Source organism: Amblyraja radiata, chromosome 6, assembly GCF_010909765.2.
Source record: "Amblyraja radiata isolate CabotCenter1 chromosome 6, sAmbRad1.1.pri, whole genome shotgun sequence".
NCBI lineage: Eukaryota > Metazoa > Chordata > Chondrichthyes > Rajiformes > Rajidae > Amblyraja > Amblyraja radiata.
The window spans coordinates 75,062,531-75,084,459 of record NC_045961.1 but is presented as its reverse complement, the minus strand read 5'-3'; the positions used below and the strand labels follow the sequence as shown (position 1 = coordinate 75,084,459).

The 21,929-nt window shown below is 44.3% G+C and overlaps 1 protein-coding gene across 2 annotated transcripts in view; it reads right to left on the bottom strand.

Annotated features, from left to right (window-relative positions):
* The window catches only part of tbc1d4 (TBC1 domain family member 4), a 226,236-nt gene extending 205,285 nt beyond the window's left edge, over window positions 1–20,951 (bottom strand). For both annotated transcript variants that reach the window (XM_033023006.1, XM_033023007.1), the window contains exon 1: window positions 19,662–20,951. In XM_033023006.1, coding sequence (XP_032878897.1) covers window positions 19,662–20,072 — 411 coding nt within the window. In that variant the 5' untranslated portion in view covers window positions 20,073–20,951. The remainder of the gene's footprint in view (window positions 1–19,661) is intronic.
* Window positions 20,952–21,929: the final 978 nt, after the last annotated feature.

Here is a 21,929-nt window from a genome sequence, read left to right as displayed (position 1 = left end):
CTATGAAGTAACTCAGACCCCACAAAACCGCAGTGGAAACACGCCACCGTTAATCCCCAAATTACAACAACGAGCTGCAAATTACAGCATTGACTATTAAGCACTTTGGAGAATCCTGGGGTGTAAAAAGTGCTAACAACCACAAATTCTCCTTAGAGAGCAAAAGGTTATTTTCTTTCAAGAAAAGGCACACTTTTGTTCAGGTCATCTGTGTCAACTGCAGCACTAAGATCCCACCATTAATTGATTAATCCAGCTCTCTGCTTGTGAAGCCTAGCTGTGAACTACATACATGCTGCCAAGTTTATTCCAGCAATACCATTCTGACGTGTGAAGTTGGCTGAAATGACCAAATCCATTAACTTCCCCCACTAGATTTGCTCAGAGCCATTTAACAGTAGCCTCTGTGGACCTGTATGCTCCTCCACAGAAGCTAGCTACTTATGTTCCTTACATATAATCATTATTTATAAGACCACATAGGACCATATGACATAGGAGCAGAATTAAGCCATTCGGCCCATCAAGTCTCCTCTAAAATTTGATGGCTTATCTATGTTTCCCTCTCAACCCCATTATTCTTCCATTCCCTGTAACCTTTGACATTTTTACTAATCAAGAACCTATCAATCTCTGCTTTAAAAATGCCCAATGACCACCACTGGCTAAAGAAATTTCTCCTCATTTCCATTCTAAAGACAGATCCGTTTATTCTGAGGCTATGCCCTCTGGTTCTAGACTCTGCCACTACTGGAAACATCATTTCCACATCCACTCTATCTAGGCCTTTCATTATCCAGTAGGTTTCAATGAGACTCCCCCTCATTCGTCTAAACTCCAGTGAGCACAGACACAGAGCTATCAAATGCTCCTCATGCATTAACCCAATTATCCCTGGGATCATTCTCATAATCCTCATAATGTTCTCTCGACTCTGGATCAGTTCCTGTGGACTGGAGGGTAGCCAATTTTTAAGAAACGAGGGAGGGAGAGAGAAAATGGGGTATTATAGACCAGTTTGCCTTACATCGGTAGTAGGGAAGATGCTTGAGTCGATTATAAAGATGTTATAGCAGCACATTTGGAAAGCAGTGACAGAATCAGTCAAAGTCAGTATGGATTTATGAAGAGGAAATCATGCTCGACTAATCTTTTGGAATTTTTTGAGGATGTAACAAGTAGAATGGATAAGGGAGAGCCAGTGGACTCTCTAAAAGCCTTTCAAAAAGCCTTTCAAAAAGCATTTCAAAAAGACCGACAAGGTCCCACACAAGAGATTAGCGTGCAAAATTAGAACACATGATATTGGGGGTGGGGTATTGAAATGGATAGAGTACTGGTTGGTAGACAGGAAGCAAAGAGTAGGAATTAACGGGTCCTTTTTAGAATGGCAGGAAATGACTAGTGGGGTGCAGCTAGGCTCGATGCTGGGACCCCAATTATTTGCAATATATTAACGAATTAGACGAGGGAATTAAATGTGACATCTCCAAGTTTGTGGATGACACAAAGCCGGGTGGCAGTGTGAGCTGCGAGGAGGAGGCTATGAGGCTGCAGGGTGACGGATAGGTTGGGTAGGTGGGCAGATACATGGCAACTGCAGTATAATGTGGATAAATGTGAGGTTATCCACTTTGGTGGCAAGAACAGGAAGGCAGATTATTATCTGAATGGTGTCAGATTAGGAAAAGAGGAGGTGCAATGAGACCTGTGTGTGCTTGTACATCAGTCACTGAGAGTAAGCATGCAGGTGCAGCAGACAGTGAAGAAAGCTAATGGCATGTCGGCCTTCATTGTAGGAGGATTTGAGTTTAGGAGCAAGGAGGTCCTAGTGTTGTACAGGGCCCTGGTGAGACTGCACCTGGAGTATTGTGTGCAATTTTGATCTCCTAATTTGAGGAAGGACATTATTGCTATTGAGGGCGTGCAGCGTAGGTTCCCGATGTTGGGGTAGTCCAGAACAGTTTAAGAATAGGGGATAGGCCATTTAGGACTGAAATGAGGAAAAACATCTTCACCCAGAGAGTTGTGAATCTGTGGAATTCTCTGCCACAGAAGGCAGTGGAGGCCAATTTACTGGATGTTTTCAAGAGAGAGTTAAGGGCTGTCCCACTTAGGAGACCTAAACAGCAACCTCTGGTGACCTTGCCTGCCACCCACGGTTTCCATGAGGTCACAGGAGGTTTTGGTCACTCTCCCTAATGGTCGAAAGTGGTTTCCGCGTTGTCGAGGCTTCATCTAGGTTGCTGCTATTTTTTCATGATTAAAAGCGGCTTCGACTAAAAATAGGTTGCCGTATTAAAAATCGATAATTTTTTTGTCGCAGGTCTAGTCGAAGCCGGTTTTCTTCATAGTCGAGGAAGGTTTCCAACATATGCGTGGGAGGTGGTAGGAGTTTGCAGGTCACATCGACCTTGATTTTTTTTGGGTGGCGGGTAAGGTCACCAGAGGTTGCTGTTTAGGTCTCCTAAGTGGGATAGGCCCTTTAGATTTAGTTCCTAGGGCTATGGGGGAAAAGCAGCAACAGGGTACAGATTTTAGATGATCAGCCATGATCATATTGAATGGCGGTGCTGGCTTAAAGCGCCGAATGGCCTACACCTGCACCTATTTTTCTATGTTTCTAAATCATTTTTGCTATCTTATCACAGATGAATTCTGGCATTGCCAAACATTAATCAATATCAATGTGTTATTAAATTAAATGGGTGGATCAATCAAATAATCACACAAGCAGAGCTAGCTGGAAATCAGTTAGATTGTTAAGAACTTGGTCCAAGTAACTTGCTTGAATAAATGACCTACAAACACAATTGATAATTACTGTTCATTCTTCAGACAAAGTTCTTTAGTAACTTGTCAGTTTCTTTGTTGAACTAAATTAAGGCGCATGTTGCAATCAAAAGCACTTGAACAATTGGTTGGGAATAAAGCCAAACTGTAAGAAAGAAGACTGCGCCTCCTTTTCAAGATGACAAAAGTATTAAAAATAAAGAAAACATTTCTCTCTTTGCACACGTGACATATTTTTCTGGATTCTTCGCCTTCCTATTACATTCCCACAGGATAAGTAGAGGATGTTTTGGTCACAGTATTAAAATATTCCAAGAAACGATTAATTTGACAGCAGCCACGAAGAAGGAAACTGGAGCTAGATACAAAACTCTGAAGGAACACATTCTTTGTGGCTCTTCCATTATCATACGCTGTAAATGGATCGATTCTAATCATGTATTGTCTTTCTGCTGACTGCATGCAACAAAAAGCCTTTCACTGAACATCTGTGGAGGGAATGGATGGATGATGTTTCCAAACCCAAAACATTGTCTGCCCTTTCCCTCCACAAATGATGCTTGGCCCGCTGAGTTCTTCCAGCCTTTTGTGTTTTTGCTCACAGTTCCAGCATCTGCAGGTTCTTGTGCCTCCAAGAAATAAACTGGGTTAACTTTTAATGCTGAAGGATGCTATGTTTAACTCTTGTTTCAATCTCAAGAGATACAGTCTGATTTATATGGTAACTTATTAATGGAATCCAGATATCACAGATCAGGCTAACATTTATTCTCCATCCCTAATTGGCCCCAGAACTAAATAACTTCTCAGAACAATTCAGATGGCAGCAAAAGTCTGCTGCATTGTTGGAACTGAAGTCAAATACCAGTTGAAAGGGTAGAGGAAATATTACCAGTCTATAGCATAATAATAATAATAATAATAATAATAATAATAATAATAATAATAATAATAATAATAATAATAATAATAATAATAATAATAATAATAATAATAATAATAATAATAATAATAATAATAATAATAATAATCTTTTATTGTCATTGCACATGAGTGCAATGAGATTTAGTATGCAGCTTCCAACCGATGTCAAAAATAAATAAATAAATAAATAAACTGTGACGTGACCATCCGAGGGAGACAGTCCAGGGGGGATGGTGGGCAATCAGCAGGGCCGGTTCAGAGCCGCTATAGCTCTGGGAATAAAGCTGTTTCTGAGTCTGGAGGTTCGGGCGTAGAAGGCCTTGTAACGTCTGCCGGAGGGAAGTAGTTCGAACCGTCCGTTACAAGGGTGTGAGGAGTCTTTATGGATGCTGACGGCCTTCCTAAGGCACCGTGTGTGGTAGATGCCCTCCAAGGCTGGTAGCTGTGTCCCAATAATCCTCTGCGCTCTGTGGACGATGCGCTGAAGAGCTCTCCTCTCCGCCTCCGTGCAGCTGAGATACCACACAGAGATGCCATATACGTTAATATGCTCTCTGTGGTGCAGCGGTAGAAGGTTGTCAGTAGCTGTTGGGGCAGACCAGTGAATGTGAAGGTGAGAGGCATTGAGATGGAAGTGATACGTGGAACCAGATGGGGAAGGAATAATGGGCAGATGGAAGCAGGACGGAGAGAAGAGGATGAGAATGGTTAACAAATGAAGAAGAAAACTCGGTGGCTAGGTGTGTGGGAAGAGAGCATCTGGGTTTGTAAACTTCAGTGTTCATACCACAGGATTGTAAGCTACCCATGCAGAATAAAAGATGACACCATGGGCCACAGACTATTTCCAGCACTTTCTGTTATTAGTTCCGATTTCTAACATATCCCTTTGTTAGATAAACTGGAAATATAATTGCACAATGCAATGGTTATGGATGCTATGCAACAGCATTTTATCAGAAAATCTATAATTTTGGTGATAAGCCACTTACTGTTCTCATTCTCAATCTATCACTGTTCAGGAAGTTGCTTCTGGTTCTGCTACCTATACAATACCAGAGCTGCCAACTCTCACGCATTGAGTGTGAGAATCACGCATTCCCAATTCTCACGCTTTCACTCTGATCACAAATTTCTCACGCTCTGTCGTGAGAAATTCTGTGATCAACGAGAATTTCAAAACTAATATCAACCGGGTGCCACGGGGGTTGGAGAGCCGGGGCGGAGGGAGGGAGGGTTGGAAGCAGAAGCAGCGGTGGCGGCAGATGCGGACGGTAATTGGGAATGGGGAGCATTGGAACATATTAACTGTAATATAATAATGTATGCATGTTGAAGGTGCAATCGAAATAAAGATCTTTTTTTATCATTGTTGTGTTATGAATATTATGTACTCTCAAGATCACATTAAATAGAATATTATTGCTTAAATATATATTGTTATTGGACTTTGCATTTCGGAAAATTCCAAGCTGAGGGGAAGAGCAAAATACTGAAAATATTAGGGGTGAAAATGACCAGGACAGTTTGTTAGGAAAATGAAGGATATGGTAACAGAATACTTATACAGCTAATTTGAATTGAGTATAATTTTATGGATGAGAAATTGTGTTCAACCAATTGATGACTTCTTTGACAAAATAACTAGCATGTTAGATAACACGGAAGCCAATGGATGCAGCAAATTTTGTGACAAAAAACTTGGTCCGTAAGTGCCCCATAAAAGATTACAGCATTAGATAAGCACCTGTGGACTTGAACGTAATAGGTTAAGTCTAGGGGGTCAGATATGGGGCTTTATGTGTGGGCCAAATATATTTGTCAGTGCAGAGGGGCTAGGAGCAAGGCCAAGTGTGCATCCCGAGTCAAGGTCTGGAATAGCACTAGATGTGCAGTCAAAGCTGGGACCAGGGGTGTTCAGCACTGGGAACCTAAGCAGGTAAGCAGCTATGATCAGGGTAGAATAGGGGGTCAGGTGTAAGACTGGACAGGGTCAGGAATGAGAGGTAAGATTTCTCGCAATTTCTCACTCCCAACTCTCACCCAATGTTGGCAGCTCTGGGGGAGGGGAGAGGACATTGAGGGGGAGGGGGTTGGGACTGAGGTGGAGGGGACATTGAGGGGGAGAGGACATTGAAGGGGAGTGGACATTGAAGGGGAGAGGACATTGAGGGGGAGGGGTGGGGAGGGGGACTGGACGGGACAGGGAGAGGGTTACAGACGGATGGGGAGGGAAGGGGAAATTGAAGGGGAGGGGAGGGAACATTGAGGGAGAGGGGTGACATTGGGGGGGAGGGTGAGGGGGAGGGGACTGGGGAGGGAACATTGAAGAGGGGACATTGGGGGGGAAGGGAAGCGAGGGGGAGGGGACATTAAGGGGGACGAAGAGCAATCCCTGCACACTAACACTATCCTGAAATTCCTACTTGCAGTAGTACTGAGTAAACACAGCACTGTCCATAATATAATAAACAAGAAAAAAATGTTCAGTGTGTGTGTATATATATATATATAGGAAGTAACTGTAGAGGCTGGTTTAAACCGAGGGATAGAAAGAGAGGGAATGTCGGGGCTTCCTGAAGTTAGTCCTAACTGACCAAATTTGGGAATTCCCTCGCTCCCATATATCAGGACAAGTTGCGCCGAATAAAACTGGCCGAACGCACCTTACGCCGAAGATGTAGTCAATCCGTCAGCTGAAAAGATACCCCATAAAGTGCAAGCAGTTCAGTTCAGTATAGTTTATTGTCATGTGTACTGATGTACAGTGAAAAGCTTTTGTTGCGTGCTAACCAGCCAGCGGAAAGACAATACACAATTGCAATCTAGCCATTTACAGTGTATTGATACGTTAAGGGAATAACGTTTAGTGCAAGGCGAAGCCAGCAAAGTTTGATCAAAGACACTCCTCTCTGGTTGTGGTAGGATGGTTCAGTTGCCTGATAACTGCTGGGAAGAAACTGTCCCTGAATCTAGATATGTGCGTTTTCACACTTCTATACCTTTTGCCCTGATGGGAGAGGGAAGAAGAGGGAGTGACCAGGGTGAATTGGTGTGAATCATTAAACTGTGGTAGAAATTAGAACATAGAATAGGCCCTTCGGCTCACAAAGTCCGTGCTGATCATGATGCCAAGTTAAACTAATCTCCTCTCCCTGCACGTGATCCATATCGCTCCATTTCCTGCATAGCCATTAAACCCATGATTGTATGGCAGAGCAGAATCAATGGGCTGAATGGTCTAACTAGCCTTTACATCCCCTCTCTCTCTCTCTCTCTCTGTCCCTCCACCCACCCTAGTCATCCGACTAGTTTCACTGTCGCCCTGCTTAGTTTCACTGTTCGTATCCACTCATTAACACCTTCTCCACAGCCATCAAAGGACCATCAAAAGGCTCCACCTTTCCTTGATCATCCTTGCTGGGTTTAGAGTTATAGTCATAGTCATACAGTGTGGAAACACAACGCTGCCAACTCTCACGCAGTGGATTGCTAAAGCCAATGAAATAGCCCTGAGAGAAGCTAACAGAGATTTATTTCTGAGACAATATCAAAGGAAAGGGAAAATATCCCAAAAACTTGCGCAGCAAGGCAGTCGGAAGTGGTGATGCAGGGAACATGAAGACATGGTGAGATAGTAGATTTTGTCCTCAACCTGACACAGCATTTGTAACAATTGGCCGCAGCACAAGATTGCACAAAGGTACTTGTTTATAAGTTGATGCAGAAAATTGCAGAGATGCTCACATTTATTTCTTAATATACACAATCTAAAATACAAGATAAATAAACAAAGATGGTCATGCAGCCGATCACATCAATTTATTCACCAACCCACCCATCTAACTCCCATCTCATTCCAGTCAATTCATTAAACCTATTCTTAATCAAATCAAATATTTTTCCTGGACATGCATTCTAAGTAGAATCATACGGAACGGAAACAGTATCCTTCAGCCCAACTCGACAAACATGCCCGATCTAGGCCAGTCCCACTTGCCCACGTTTGGCCCATTTCCCTCTAAACCGTTCCATGTACCTACCCAAGTATATTTTGAATGCTGTTATAGTATCTGCCTCAACTGATGGTCATGCCTACTGTAATTAGAATTGTGGAATTGTTACAGCTTGAAAGGAGGCCACCCAGCCCATCAAGTCCATGCTGACTACTTATGCAAGGAGGCACAAGAGACTGCGGATGCTAGAATCTAGAGCAAATAAAGGAGAGCAGCTGGAGGAACTGGACAGGTCGGGCATCATACTGTAAGTAGAAGGAAATGGATTGTCAACATTTCAGGAGTAGAGGATTTTTAACATGAGTTGTGGTGGAAACAGATACTAAAGTGGCATTCAACAGGGTTTTAGATAGGCACGTGAATATGTAGGGGATGGAGGGGTTTGGATCACGTGTAGGCAGAGGAGCTTAGATTAACCTGGCCTCCTGTTCGGCTGAAAGGGCGTGTTCCTCTGCTGTACTGCTCTGTTCCAGGGGAAATAGCCAGTCTACAGAAGTGGGCGAAGAAGTAAGGAAAAAACTATCGCTGGCAATAGCATTAGCACCTATTGTTTGGTTGAATACAGAAAAGCATTGGACAATAAATGTCATGGTCAGTAAACATTACTCCACCGAAAAATCTAGCCGTTCTTTCTAAATGTCAGAATCTTAATTGCAAATGCCAAGCATGGTTATGTTTTTGAGTAGACAGCCTTGCATTGCTCACAAAGCCTCGTTGGAACAGGGCTCTTGGAGGCCAAGCGTGTCAGCAGAGTAGGTTCTTGTTAAAAGCATCCCAGTCATGTTCAGTCCTGTCATTATACAAGAGCAACAGGCATGTATTTTGTTTAATAAGTGTTCATATACATGTTGGACAAGTAATGGAATTCTGATCATGGTCCATAATCTAACCCTATTAAATATAGCCAACGAACTGGCATAATGAGGCCAGTTCGTTGGCTATATTTAAGAGGGAGTTAGATGTGGCCTTTGTGGCTAAAGGGATCAGGGGGTATGGAGAGAAGGCAGGTACAGGATACTGAGTTGGATGATCAGCCATGATCATATTGAATGGCGGTGCAGGCTCGAAGGGCCGAATGGCCTACTCCTGCACCTATTTTCTATGTTTCTATGTTTCTATAATGGATAAAAAGATCTCAAAGTGCATTGTAGCAATGAAACCCCGATTGGGTCAATTCCAGCACAGCCCAAACCTTGTTAAATCAGGAACAAAGCGGGCCTCCACCATTGACTCTGCCGACCGTCGCCACTCCACCACCCTCCAGCAGGCCGCAGCTGTCGCCTTACCCGAGTCCTAGGCTCAGCACCGGGCCTGAAGTCTCCACGCTGCAGACACTCACACCACGAGGTCTGACTGTGATGGGTCCTAGTGTTCCCTCCCCCCCCCCCAACACAGGGAACCTCAGTGGCCGTTCCACTGGGTCTTCCCCTTCCCCCTTAAACCGTGACCCCCCAGCTCCTCCCCACCCACATTATAGTCCTCATACCTCCCTCCTCCCTGACCACCCACCACCCCCCTACCAGACATCGCATACCGTCCACTCACCTGCCTTCCTCCGGCCACAAACCCCATCCTTGCCATGTGTTCAGCATCCCCTCTGACCTCCCCCTCCCTGATACCGAACGGTCTGTCCTCAGCAGAGGCCTCACCTTTGTTCCCCTCCATCCCCACCTCAATGAGTTCCGTGTCCGCCACGATGTGGAGCTCTTCTTCCGTCGCCTCCGCATCCAAGCGATTTTCCATGGAAAGGAGTCCTCACCCCCTAGTGATGACCCCTTCTCCCAAATCCAATAGACCCCCTCCTCTTGGGCTCCCCCTCATGGCCATCTACCTGCTTTAGACCTTTTTATTTTAAACTGCCGGCGGGACATCAACCGCCTTAACTTCTCCACTCCCCTTTCTCACTCTAACCTCTCCCCCCCTAAACATAAAGCCCTCCACTCACTCTGCAACAACCCAGACTGGGTGATCAAACCTGCCGACAAGGGAGGTGCCGTGGTAGTCTGGCGCGCTGATCTCTGCAAGTCTGAGGTCAGTCGCCAACTCTCAGACACCTCCTCCTACTTATCTTTGGACCATGACCCTACAGACGAGTACCAGGCCATTATCTCAAACACTATCACTGGCTTCATCACTTCTTCCCACCCTGCTCCCTGTAAGGACTCTAGCCCCTAATCCCAATTCCTCCGTCTACGCCACATCTGCACCCAGGATGAAGTTCCAAACCCAGGCATCGGAGATGTCCTCATTCGTTAGGGAACGGGGGTTCCCCTCTTCGACTATAGATGAGGCTCTCACCAGGGTCTCTTCTATACCCCGTAACACTGCTCTCACTCCCGACCCCCCCACTCATAGCAAGGGCAGAGTCCCCCTTGTCCTCACCTTCCACCCTACTAGCCGTCACATACAACAGATAATCCTCCGACATTTTCGCCACCTCTATCAGGATCCCACCACTGGCCACATCTTCCCATCTCCTCCCCTTTCGGCTTTCCGCAGAGGCCACTCCCTCCGTAACTCCCTGGTCAATTTGTCCCTTCCCACCCAAACCACCCCCTCTACTCCCTGGTCAATTCGTCCCTTCCCACCCAAACCACCCCCTCCCCTGGTACTTTCCCTTGCAACCGCAGGAAATGCTACACTTGTCGCTTTACCTCCCCCCTTGACTCCATCCAAGGACCTAAGCAGTCTTTCTAGGTGCGGCAGAGGTTCACCTGCACCTCCTCCAAACTCATCTATTGCATCTGCTGCTCTAGGTGTCAGCTGCTCTACATCGGTGAAACGAAGCGCAGATTTGGCGATCGCTTCGCCCAACACCTTCGCTCAGTTCTTTTTTTTAATTTCAAAATAGACTTTATTCAGGTAATAAATATATACAATACATGAACCGTGCAAAAAATTCATCCGACATTTTCGGAGGCTATACGAATTGTTTAGTTCACTCAGTTCGCAATAACCAACCTGATCTCCCGGTGGTTCAGCACTTCAACTTCCCCTCCCGAATCCGACCTTTCTGTCCTGGGCCTCTTCCATGGCCAGAGTGAGTCCCACTGTAGTTTGGGTAGTTTACATCCCAGCAGTATGAACATTGACTTATCCAATTTCAGGTAGTCCTTGCTTTCTCCCTCTTTCCCCTCCCATTCCCAGCTCTCCCACAGCCCAGTGTCTCCGTCTCTTCCTTTCTTCTTCCCGCCCCCACAACCCTCACATTGGTCTGAAGAAAGGTCACAACCCAAATTGTCACCTTTTCCTTCATAGATGCTGCCACACCTGCTGAGTTTCTCCAGCATTTTTATCAATCCACAACATGGTGGAGTAAGTCAGAGGGTCAGGCAGCATCTCTGGAGAAAAGGAATATGTGACATTTTGGATCGAGATTCTTCACTTATTGACACCTCAGGGATGTGCTTCAGTGACAAAGAGTTATCTTTCAAGTGATCTTATCCAAAAACAACTGTGTGCTTGTTCACAAATTCAATGGAGCGAAGGCAAGAGGTAAACATAATCTATTTTGGAAAATCCTGACTGTACAGCAACTGAGAAGCAAAATAAATGCCGATGGTGATACATATTAAACAGGACCAATTCCTGTATTGTGCTGGGAAAATTCCAATAAACCTAGATTGCTTTGAGGTTCTTGTTTCCAGGAGGGATAAATCTCATAATTCTGTTACTGATGATCAGTCATTGCAATCTCAAGCATTTATTCTGTCTCCATAGATTCTGCCTGATATGCTGAGTGTTTCCAGCATTCTATGTTTTCCATAATGTGTATTAACTATTCAGAGTTTCTACCCTTGTGTATTAGTTCCTATTAGTTCTCACCCAGTGTCAGTCGTGGCTGCCAGTGTCATTCTCTTGTCCCCTCATGGAGATGGCTGTAGATACAAGTCTCATTCCAGAGATTTTAAACACAAGTCAGGACAGATGCTCCACTCCATACTTGGTTTGACTGTAAACTATTAATCTGTCCTCTAAACAGCATATATGTCAAAAGCTATAAATCGCCTTACATTCAGTCGAGTCAAATGTGTGACTCATTCAATTGTTATAGAAAGTGCTACTCTGAAATTGTAATAGCTGAAATGTAGTATTTATAAATATTACTTTTTTCTGATTAAATTGAGTTGTAGAGCCATTCAGCGTGTTAACAGGCCCTTCGGCCCAACTTGCCTATGCCGACCAACATGCCCCATCTGCCTGCATTTTGCTCATATACCTCTAAAAACCTATCCTATCCATGTACCTATCTAAATGTTTTTTAAATGTTGTGACAGTACCTGCCTCAACTACCTCTGGCAGCTCATTCCATACACCCACCACACTTTGTGTAAAAAATTGACCCTGAGGATCCTATTAAATCTTTCCTCTGGTTCTTGACTCCTATACTCTGGGTAAAAGACCCAGTGTATTTACCCTATCTATTCTTTTCATGATCTTATACGATCACCCCGCATCCTCCTGTGCTCCAAGGAATAACGTCCTAGCCTACTCAACCTCTCCCTGTAGCTCAGGCCCTCGAGTCCTGGCAACTTATATAGCATCTTATAAAGCTGCCCAATCTTCAATATACTTTGCAAAATGTTCCCAACAGATACATTTAAACAGGAATGCATTGTGATCATATTGAACCCATTGAAACACAGGATAGATTCACAAGAAGGTACACAAAATTGCTGGGGAAACTCAGCGGGTGCAGCAGCATCTATGGAGCGAAGGAAATAGGCGACGTTTCGGGCCGAAACCCTTCTTCAGACTGGATTCACAAGAGATCTGCAATGTCTTGCGTCTCCATCCTGTGTATCAGTGGATTCAATACGATCACAATGCATTCCAATTTAAATATATGTTGTGAAAATTATGAGCAAATACTGGAATCTTGAGCACAAACTGCTGGAGAAACTCAGCAAGTTGAGCAGCGGCTTGCTCAACTCAGCAGGTTTGCAGCGCGACCGACGTCGCAGCTGCCTCTGCAGTCCATCTGTCTTTTTTTATTTTATTGTCCTGTTGAGTATAAAGTTTGTGGTGGGTTTTTGACTGTGTATGTGTGGGGGGCGGGGGTGGGTGTGGGTGGGGGAAACCTTTAAATCTCTTCCCTGCACGGAGACCCGACCTTTTCCCAGTCGGGTCTCCGCACCGTGGAGCGGCCTCCAACCGGAACGACAGCTCAAGTCACGGAGCCTGCGGAGCTGCGGACCTGCCATCGTGGAGCTGGCCGGCTTCGGAGCGTGGAGAGCTGCGGTGGCGCGCTGCTGCGACCCGACTCCGGTGGATGGTGACACTGGGAGCTCGCAGGTCCCCGGTGGGAGACCGCTTTGCGGGGCACCGGCAACGGCGACTTCTCCCGCTCGAATTGTGGGGTTGAGAGTGACCTGGAGCGGGGCCTTACATCGCCCGGCGCGGCTTTAAATGGCCGCGGACTTGCTAGCGCCCGCCGGGGGCTCCAACATCAAGACCCGGAGCAGGGCCTTACATCGCCCGGCGCGGCTTTAAATGGCCGCGGACTTGCTAGCGCCCGCTGGAGGCTTTGACTTTGACTCCGGGAGAGGAATGGAGAGCAGGGGAGAGACAAGACTTTGCCTTCCATCACAGTGAGGAGGAGATTCACTGTGATAGATGTTTGTGTAAATTGTGTTGGTGTGTGTCTTGGTTCTTTTCTTGTATGGCTGCAGAAACCAAATTTCGTTTGAACTTCATGTGAGGTTCAAATGACAAATAAACGGTAATGTATTGTATTGTTGTATCTGTGGAGGGAAATGGGCAGATAGTGCTTCGGGTCAGGAACCATCTTCACACTTACACTGGATTGGCCAATTAACAAAACCACTGGATGATGCTGACCTGGTCTGTGGATCAGAGATCATTTCAAATCTTTGTTAACTTCATTCAAATAGTACTGAAATCCAGGTGTGGTTATTGACCAAGCACTCTTCACCTGTACGGCACTGCTGAATCCCACCAAAACTGGTGACATATAAAGTGCTTGACATATAAAAAGAGAAATGTTTGTAATATTGCATGTAAAATGTACAAGACATAGAAGGCCACATTTATTATTTAAATCTTTTTATTTGAATTTCACAGCAATTTGCATACATACTATGATAACAGACAGTGACAGTCAAGGCATAATTGTGCAACAGTATGTAAGCGACCCTCAAAGCCCTTACCCTTACCCACCTTCAACCCACCCGAATCAGGTTGGAACCAAACGGGGACAAACAACACTCACATACGTACACATCCACACAAATATGGTAAGATAAACGAAACAAAAAGTACTGAAAAAAAAAGGGGGTCACTAATAACAGCAGATAAGTAAGTAATTAAATAAATAAGTGTGTGGAGGGGGGGGGGGTTAAGGGGAGAGCAGCTGCAGTAGAGCAGAACAATTGTGGAGAGCACTCAGTCCTCTTCCGAGTCCGGGGACAAGTTGAGAGAGTTAACAAGTTCCAAGAAAGTGTTCCATGTATCTAGGAATGTCTTGGTAGAGCCTTTGAGACAGAACCTAAGTTTTTCAAGCTTTAAATTGTAAAGCACCTCCTTCATCCAGCGGGTGTGTGTCGGGGGACAGGTGAGCCTCCAGTTAAGCAAGATCAGTCTCCGGGCTAACAGGGTTGTAAAAGCTAGGACCCGTTTCACCGCAACAGAGAGGTTGGTCTTGGGAGGGGTACCGAAAATGGCTGACATTGGGTTTGGAGGAATAGTCTAGCCGTAGGCTCTGCTTATCAAGTCGAAAGCACTCCTCCAAAAGGCTCCTAGCTTAGGGCAAGACCAAAACATATGGCTATGGTTGGCAGGGGATTGATTACATCTGTTGCAGGTGTCCCTAACAGCGGGGTAAATTCTAGATAATCTTGCATTTGTGTAGTGGACTTTGCATTGGATTAGGCCATGATGGGCACATATGGAGGAAGAATGGATCAAATCCAAGGCAGAGTCCCATTGCTGGTCTGTTAGTTTCGTATTCAGCTCACCCTCCCACGCAGCTTTTAATGAGGTATGAGGTTTCAATATAACCGACCCTAACAAGTTATACAAAACAGAGATGCATTTCTTCCGGTTGGGATCTAGAGCTAAGATGGTATCGGTCAGGGTTTCAGGGGGGCGATTTGGGAAATGGGGGAATGTCTTCTTCACAAAATCCTTAATCTGGAAAAAACGAAAAAGGTGGGAGTTTGGGAGGCTGTAGTTGGACGAGAGCTCTGCAAAGGACGAAAAGATGCCATCCTTGTATAGGTTTTTGATACTACTGATACCGTTGCTATGCCAGGTTTTGAATGCGTGGTCTGTACTTGAAGGTTTAAAGATGTGATTTTTAAGCAGTGGGGTCAAGATGGAAGGGCCTTGTAAACCAAAGTTTTTCCTGAGTTGACTTCATATCTTGAGCGAGAGGGACGCAATTGGGCCTGCACCCACAGATGTTATAGGAAGGGGGAGTTGGGAGCATAGGACAGACCGCAACGGGAGACGTGAACTCACCTTTTCCATGTGTACCCAGGTCGGTAGGTGGTCGCAATCATCATTCATCCAATACAGGAGTTTTTGCAAGTTAGCTGCCCAATAGTATCGCCTAAAGTCAGGAAGTGCCAAACCGCCGTCACTCTTAGGAGACTGCAGTACAGGTATCGCCTTTCGGATTCTAGCCGGTTTGCTACCCCATAAAAATTTAGATATTGTCCTTTCTAATTTATCAAAAAAAGATTTAGTGATAAGTATAGGGACGTGCTGGAAAAGATACAGGAACTTGGGTAGGACGACCATCTTGACCAGATTTATCCGGCCCACGAGGGATAGCGGTAAAACTGACCAGCGGTCAAAATCTCTTTCGGCTTTCTCAACCAGAGGCAAAAAGTTTGTGTGGAACATATCAGATAAGGGTGTTGTGATAAAAACGCTAAGGTAGCGAAACCCGTCCTCTGCCCATTTGAAGGCCACATTTTATCATTGCAGAGTTTGAAGTCTAGCCACCAACAGAACGTGCAGAGCTAAAATGTATACATATTTTAATGAAAAAGTACAAATAATGTTTCATAGAAACATAGAAAAATAGGTGTAGGAGTAGGCCATTCGGCCCTTCGAGTTCGATATGATCATAGCTGATCATCTAAAATCAATGATTTCCTGCTTTTTCTCCAAATCCCTTGATTCCTTTAGCCCTAAGAGCTAAATCTAACTCTCTCTTGGAACCATCCAGTGAATTGGCCTCCACTGCCTTCTGTGCAGAGAATTCCACAGATTCACAACTCTCTGGGTGACATTTTTTTCCTCATTTCAGTCCAAATGGCCTATTCCTTATTCTTAAGGTCATAAGGAATAGGAGTAGAATTAGGCCATTCGGCCCATCAAGTCTACACCATTCAATCATGGCTATCTATCTCTCCCTCCTAACCCCATTCTCCTGCCTTCTCCCCATAACCTCTGACACCTGTACTAATCAAGAATCTATCTATCTCTGCCTTAAAAATATCCACTGTCTTTCGATTGTTTCACAGGCAGTGTTAGTGCAATCCCAATTCCAAATATAGTCTAACATCATAGAATTCCATTCTGACATTGCTGCCACTGATGGATCCTAATTTTAGATACAACGTGAGAATCAGTTGCAGAGCTGGACTCAAAATGCTTCACTGTGCTACCCCTGCTATTCTATGATCCTTGATCCCCTTCACTTTGGATAATTCTAATGGATTACACAGTGGGGACTTTGGCTATTGCAATAAATGCTGCCAATAGACAAAGAAAACTACGCTAACCTCTTAGCATCTTAATTTTACATTCAGCAGTATCAAATTGAACTGGGTTACAACTGGGTATACCTTCCACACAAGCGCACTCTGTCTCAATTTAGTTTCACACATCCAGCCACAGTACAGCCATTCACACTGGCTGCTTGCAATGAAGACTTACTCCTCTGTACTCCATTATCATGCCCTTTCATACAGAAAGCCGGCTATATACTGTACCTTTCACCTGTAAACACATTTTGAGCTATGGGCTTAAAACCCAAGTGTACGGCAAACTCCTGAACAATATAATCATTCTAAGCCAAGACATTTGCTGGAAATAATTTCAATGCAAAAAACCCAGTTGAGAACTCAGTGCAAAATACCAGAACTTTACAGAGGTTTTGCAATCAGGCATGGTACATTTGATCCTTGTTAAATATTTCTGGTGTGAAAAAATTGTGATTATCAAAACTGAACCTCAGCAAACATAAAGCTACATTATTCAAAGCAATTTATCTTTATATCTGGCTTTTGCTTGACATTTCATAGAACTCTAGCCGTTCCTAATTTCTCCAACGTTCACAAAAAAAATGAATCTGTATGTTTTAGTTTTTTACTGAAAAAGCACTATATGTCACCAGTCATTTGTCATAAAGTGATAAAATACCAGCTGGAGAGTTATTTTGTTTATTATCCCTAAAGAGTATATATACAGTGCCCTCCATAATGTTTGGGACAAAAACCCTCTATTGAATTATTTGCCTCTGTACTCCACAATTTGAGATTTGTAATAGAAAAAAATCACATGTGGTTAAAGTGCACATTGTCAGATTTTAATGAAGGCCATTTTTGTACATTTTGGCTTCACCATGTAGAAATTACAGCAGTGTTTATGTCTTGCTGTGTGTCCCCCCCCCCCCCCCCCCCCCCCCCCCCATTTCAGGGCACCCTAGTGTTTGGGACATCAATGAAGATAAGTGAGCCAGCACCTTCAGCAGCCATACATGCCCAGGCCAAAACACACCCATCACCGTGTTTCACAGATGAGGTGGTATGCTTGGGATCTTGGGCAGTTCCTTCTCTCCTCAATACTTTGCTCCGATATAAGTTAATCTTCGTCTCATCTGTCCACAAGACCTTTTTCCAGAACTGTGGTTGCTCTTTTAAGTACTTCTTGGCAAACTGTAACCTGACCATCCTATTTTTGCAGCTAACCAGTGGTTTGCATCTTGCAGTGTAGCCTCTGTATTTCTGTTCATGACGTCTTCTGCGGAAAGTGGTCATTGACAAATCCACACCTGACTCCTGAAGAATGTTTCTGATCTGTTGGACAGGTGTTTAGGGATTTTTCTTCATTATAGAGAGAATTCTTCTGTCATCAGCTGTGGAGGTCTTCCTTGGCCTGCCAGCCCCTTTGCGATTAGTGAGCTCTCTTTCTTCTTATTGATGTTCCAAACAGTTGATTTTCGTAAGCCTAAGGTTTGGCTGATGACTCTAACAGTTTTATTCTTGTTTCTCAGTTTCATAATGGCTTCTTTGACTTTCATTGGCACAACTTTGGTCCTCATGTTGATAAACAGTAATAAAAGTTTCCAAAGGTGATGGAGAGACTGGAGGAAAGACTCGGTGCTGAGAGCTCTCTTATACCTGCATTAAGGAGGCAATTATTACGCATCTGAGCAATTACCCTGTGAAACCATGTGTCCCAAACACTATGGTGCCCTGAAATGGGGGGACTAGGTATAAACACAGCTGTAATTTCTACATGGTGAAACCAAAATGTATAAAAATTTAATTTAATTAAAATCTGACAATGTGCACTTTAACCACATGTGATTTTTTTCTATTACAAATCTCAAATTGTGGAGTACAGAGGCAAATAAATAAATGATGGGTCTTTGTCCCAAACATTATGGAAGGCACTGTAAGTGCATTTTAAATATACATACATATTCATATCTAGACACAAGAGGTAAACATACATATAAACATTGTAAATCTGCCAAATAACCTTGTGTTATACAGAAGAGTTTTAGATATGTTTTTGGAATATATTTGTTTGGCAAATACTTGGCAAAATTAAATGTTATCCAAAAAAATTATCAAACATGTTTTGATCCAACGTACTAAGGAACAAAGCTTCATTTCTATACCATTAGATTAGATTAGATTAGATTATTTAATGACCACACAGTCAAACTGGTTATTTTTGTTTGCCTTTGGTGAAATAGCCAGGGAAACTGTTACAATGTATTGATTTGTTACACTTTTATAGACAATACTTTTCACACTGAAAGTGCTCCACTTCAGATATACTATATCACTGAAACTTTAAAGTTCACTTGACCTTTATTATCTTCCCATGGCAATTAAGTATTTGATTTCCACTTATGGCTGAGTTAAAATAAGTTACATTGAAACATTTCCACTCAGAAACATGTCATATCAACTGCAAGTTCAAAACCTTGAACAGTGTAGTTTTGCAGTAGAATATTCATTCTACCAGCAAGCAAACACATGTCAAGTGCACAGTGATATGGTGGTGAACAAGACTTTTGCAACAACATCTGTCAGGGAATTGAGTATAGAATTTGAGACTTTATGTTACAGTTGTACAACATGTTGGTGAGGCAGCACTTGGAGTATTGGAATCAGTTTTGGTCACCATGCAAGGAGAAAGATCCTATGAAAAGAATGCACAGAAGATTTACAAGGATGTTGCCTGGACTCAACATCTTGAGCTACAGGAGGTGCTTGTGCAGGCTAAGACATTATTCCTTGAAGTGCTGGGCTCTAAGGGGTCCTCTTTTCAAGATGTATACAATCAAGAGGGGAATAGATAGTATGAATGCACAGTCTTTTTTCCCCAGAGTAGGGGAATCAAGAACTGGAGGAAATAATTTTTAGGTCAGAGGGAAAAGACTTCATAGGAACTGGAGGGGCAACTTATTCACACAGAGGATGGTGGGTAATAGAAATGAGCTGCCAAAGGAAGTAGTTGAGGCAAGTACAATAACAACATTTAAAACACATTTTGGCAGATAAGTGGATAGGAAAGATTTAGAGGGACATTGGCTAAAGGCGGCTAATGGATTAGATGGGGCATCTTGGTTAGCATGGACAAGCCTAACTTTATGACATCTCTATGGTATATGTATAATAGTTATTAACACACTTGCTCTGTTAACCAGTCACCTACCTGATTTGGGTCAGTGCCTCTGAAAACATGGCAGGCCATCTCGGCCTCAGGGTTGTCAGGCTGGGTCCTGATGAGATAGGCAAAGTAGGTGAGGTCATGACTGTTGTGGATGAACCTGATGATATGCTGCGCCTTGTGCTCGAAGATGAAGACGGATGAGACACTGCTGGTGGTCTGGGGCACACACCTGATGAGAGGTGGGCTGAGAATGAGGTGGACCTCCCTTGCAGCCAAGGACGATCCTGGCTCCTGCTTCTCACAGCGCCTGCGGATCTCAGCCATCAGCCAGGGTAACATTGGCATGGTGGTCCTCCTGTCCAGTGTGGACCAGCCCATGTACGACAGGGAAAACCTCTTATCAGGCCTGCTTTTGTCTTCCTGACCTGGCTGGTTGCTATTTTCTTGCTCCATCCTGACAGGATCAGATCTGGAAAAGGGGCAGCTTATTTATTTCTTATCCTTGCAGTAGATTGAACCCGAGTTGCGGCGATTGAGGATTGATACGTGGGAGGATCGCGTCACTAAAAATCCTCCCAGTGCATCCGACCAATTTCCAAATTCAGGAAAGCAGGATCACTGTCACAACATTGGAAGCCAACTTTTTTCCGTGATTTCTGTTCGCTAGTCAATATCCTGAAACGCCCCCTTCCTTCTCAGATATTGTCAATGTTTGCTATCTCTTCAGACAGCCACTTCGTGCATTTATCGCTTCCGATTACATAACGATCCACAAACGCCAATATCCTTGCGAATTTTGACCCAATCACTATGTTTCATATATTCAAAATAAAGTCAAATGCACGAATCTCGAACCAACCACCCGTGTCCATCCAGTGGAAATGCGGATTAGATTAATGAGAGGAGTGTTTTGAACAGGAGGTGGTGAATCTTGCTTCCAGATCGCTCAGTTTAACATCTAAAGCCAGATGGTGGGTTTAATCCTCTTCCGCATCAAAAAAAAAGGCAAGAAAAAAAGATTTTAACTTTTGTTTGTAAATTGAAAGAGCATGCACTGAAAACGTGGCCGTCTTTGTAGAGTTCAAAACACAAATAGATTCTCTCTCCTGGTGAACCTGGTCAGCCCGTCCCCCTGTCCCGGGGAGGTGGTAAATCCAGCCCCGGAGAGGAACGGGAGGAGGGGGGAATTCCCTGTCAATTGCAGGGCTTCCCCTGCGTCTTTCCTTGTCGATTTCCAACGCTGCCGTTTGAGAGCTGGTTGCAGGCTGCTGCCTCGCTGCCGTGTCCCGGGGAGCTGCCTCTGCTTGAGCGCTTGGGCTCGGCCACAAGTGGGAAGGAGGAGGGGATAAGGAGGGCTGGTTTGCCTCAGCGTTGGCCGGGAAAGCCGCCGGACTGGCTGCGTGAGGCGAGGGGAGGAGCGAGGAGGAATGTGACAAGCAACCGTGTTACCGTGCAGAAGGCAAGGTAACTTCCCAAAGCCAAACCCGAACCGCCGTCACTGCATTCGGCTGCAAGGTAATGCAATTGCGAGTGAACATTTAAAATTAAATAAACTGTAGATATTGGATACCTGAAATAAACGCAGACAATATTTGAAGCTTTCAATCAGACAGGCAGTGGAAAAATAATTCACGTTTCAGATTAGAGACCCGAAGTCTCAAATGCTGAGTGACCTTGTGAGTGTTCCGAGCCCTTTCTGCTTTTAAGTACGAATACCAGAGCCTGGATCCGCACACATAATATTTAACGTAACTCAAGTGGTGAGGAAACCAGAACCCTTTCCCACCAGCGATCACTGAGCCCAAACGACTCATTGGGATATTGAGGCCGAACAGGGAAGGAAAAGGTTGCTCTGAATCCTCGGTTATAAATTCCAAACCTTTCAGGCCGCCTGCAGTTTTCAGTCTCACTCTGCAACGACTGACAGGTCCTGGTGCATTTCTTCTATTTTCCAAAAATAAACTTAATTTGTAATAACATTATATACAAAACACACACAAAATCCAACAAGATCATTCTTAGAGTGCCATATTTCAATAGTGTTATCCTCTTTAAACATAGCACTGTGGACGGGATGGAGCAGATGGCGTTTGACTGGCAGCCGGGAGTTGCTTGAAACATGACATCTATTCCTGCCACAGGCTCCCCACTTTCTCCTTCTCCTTCGGTTGGAAAGTAGAACTTCAGTTGACAAGCTTTGCTCAGTCCACATTGGCCAACGCGATCTCCCGGTTGCCAAAGTCCCATTCTCAAACTGACCTTTCCCTTCCTCTGGCCTCCTCCACTGTCCAAGTGAGGCCAAACGCAAAT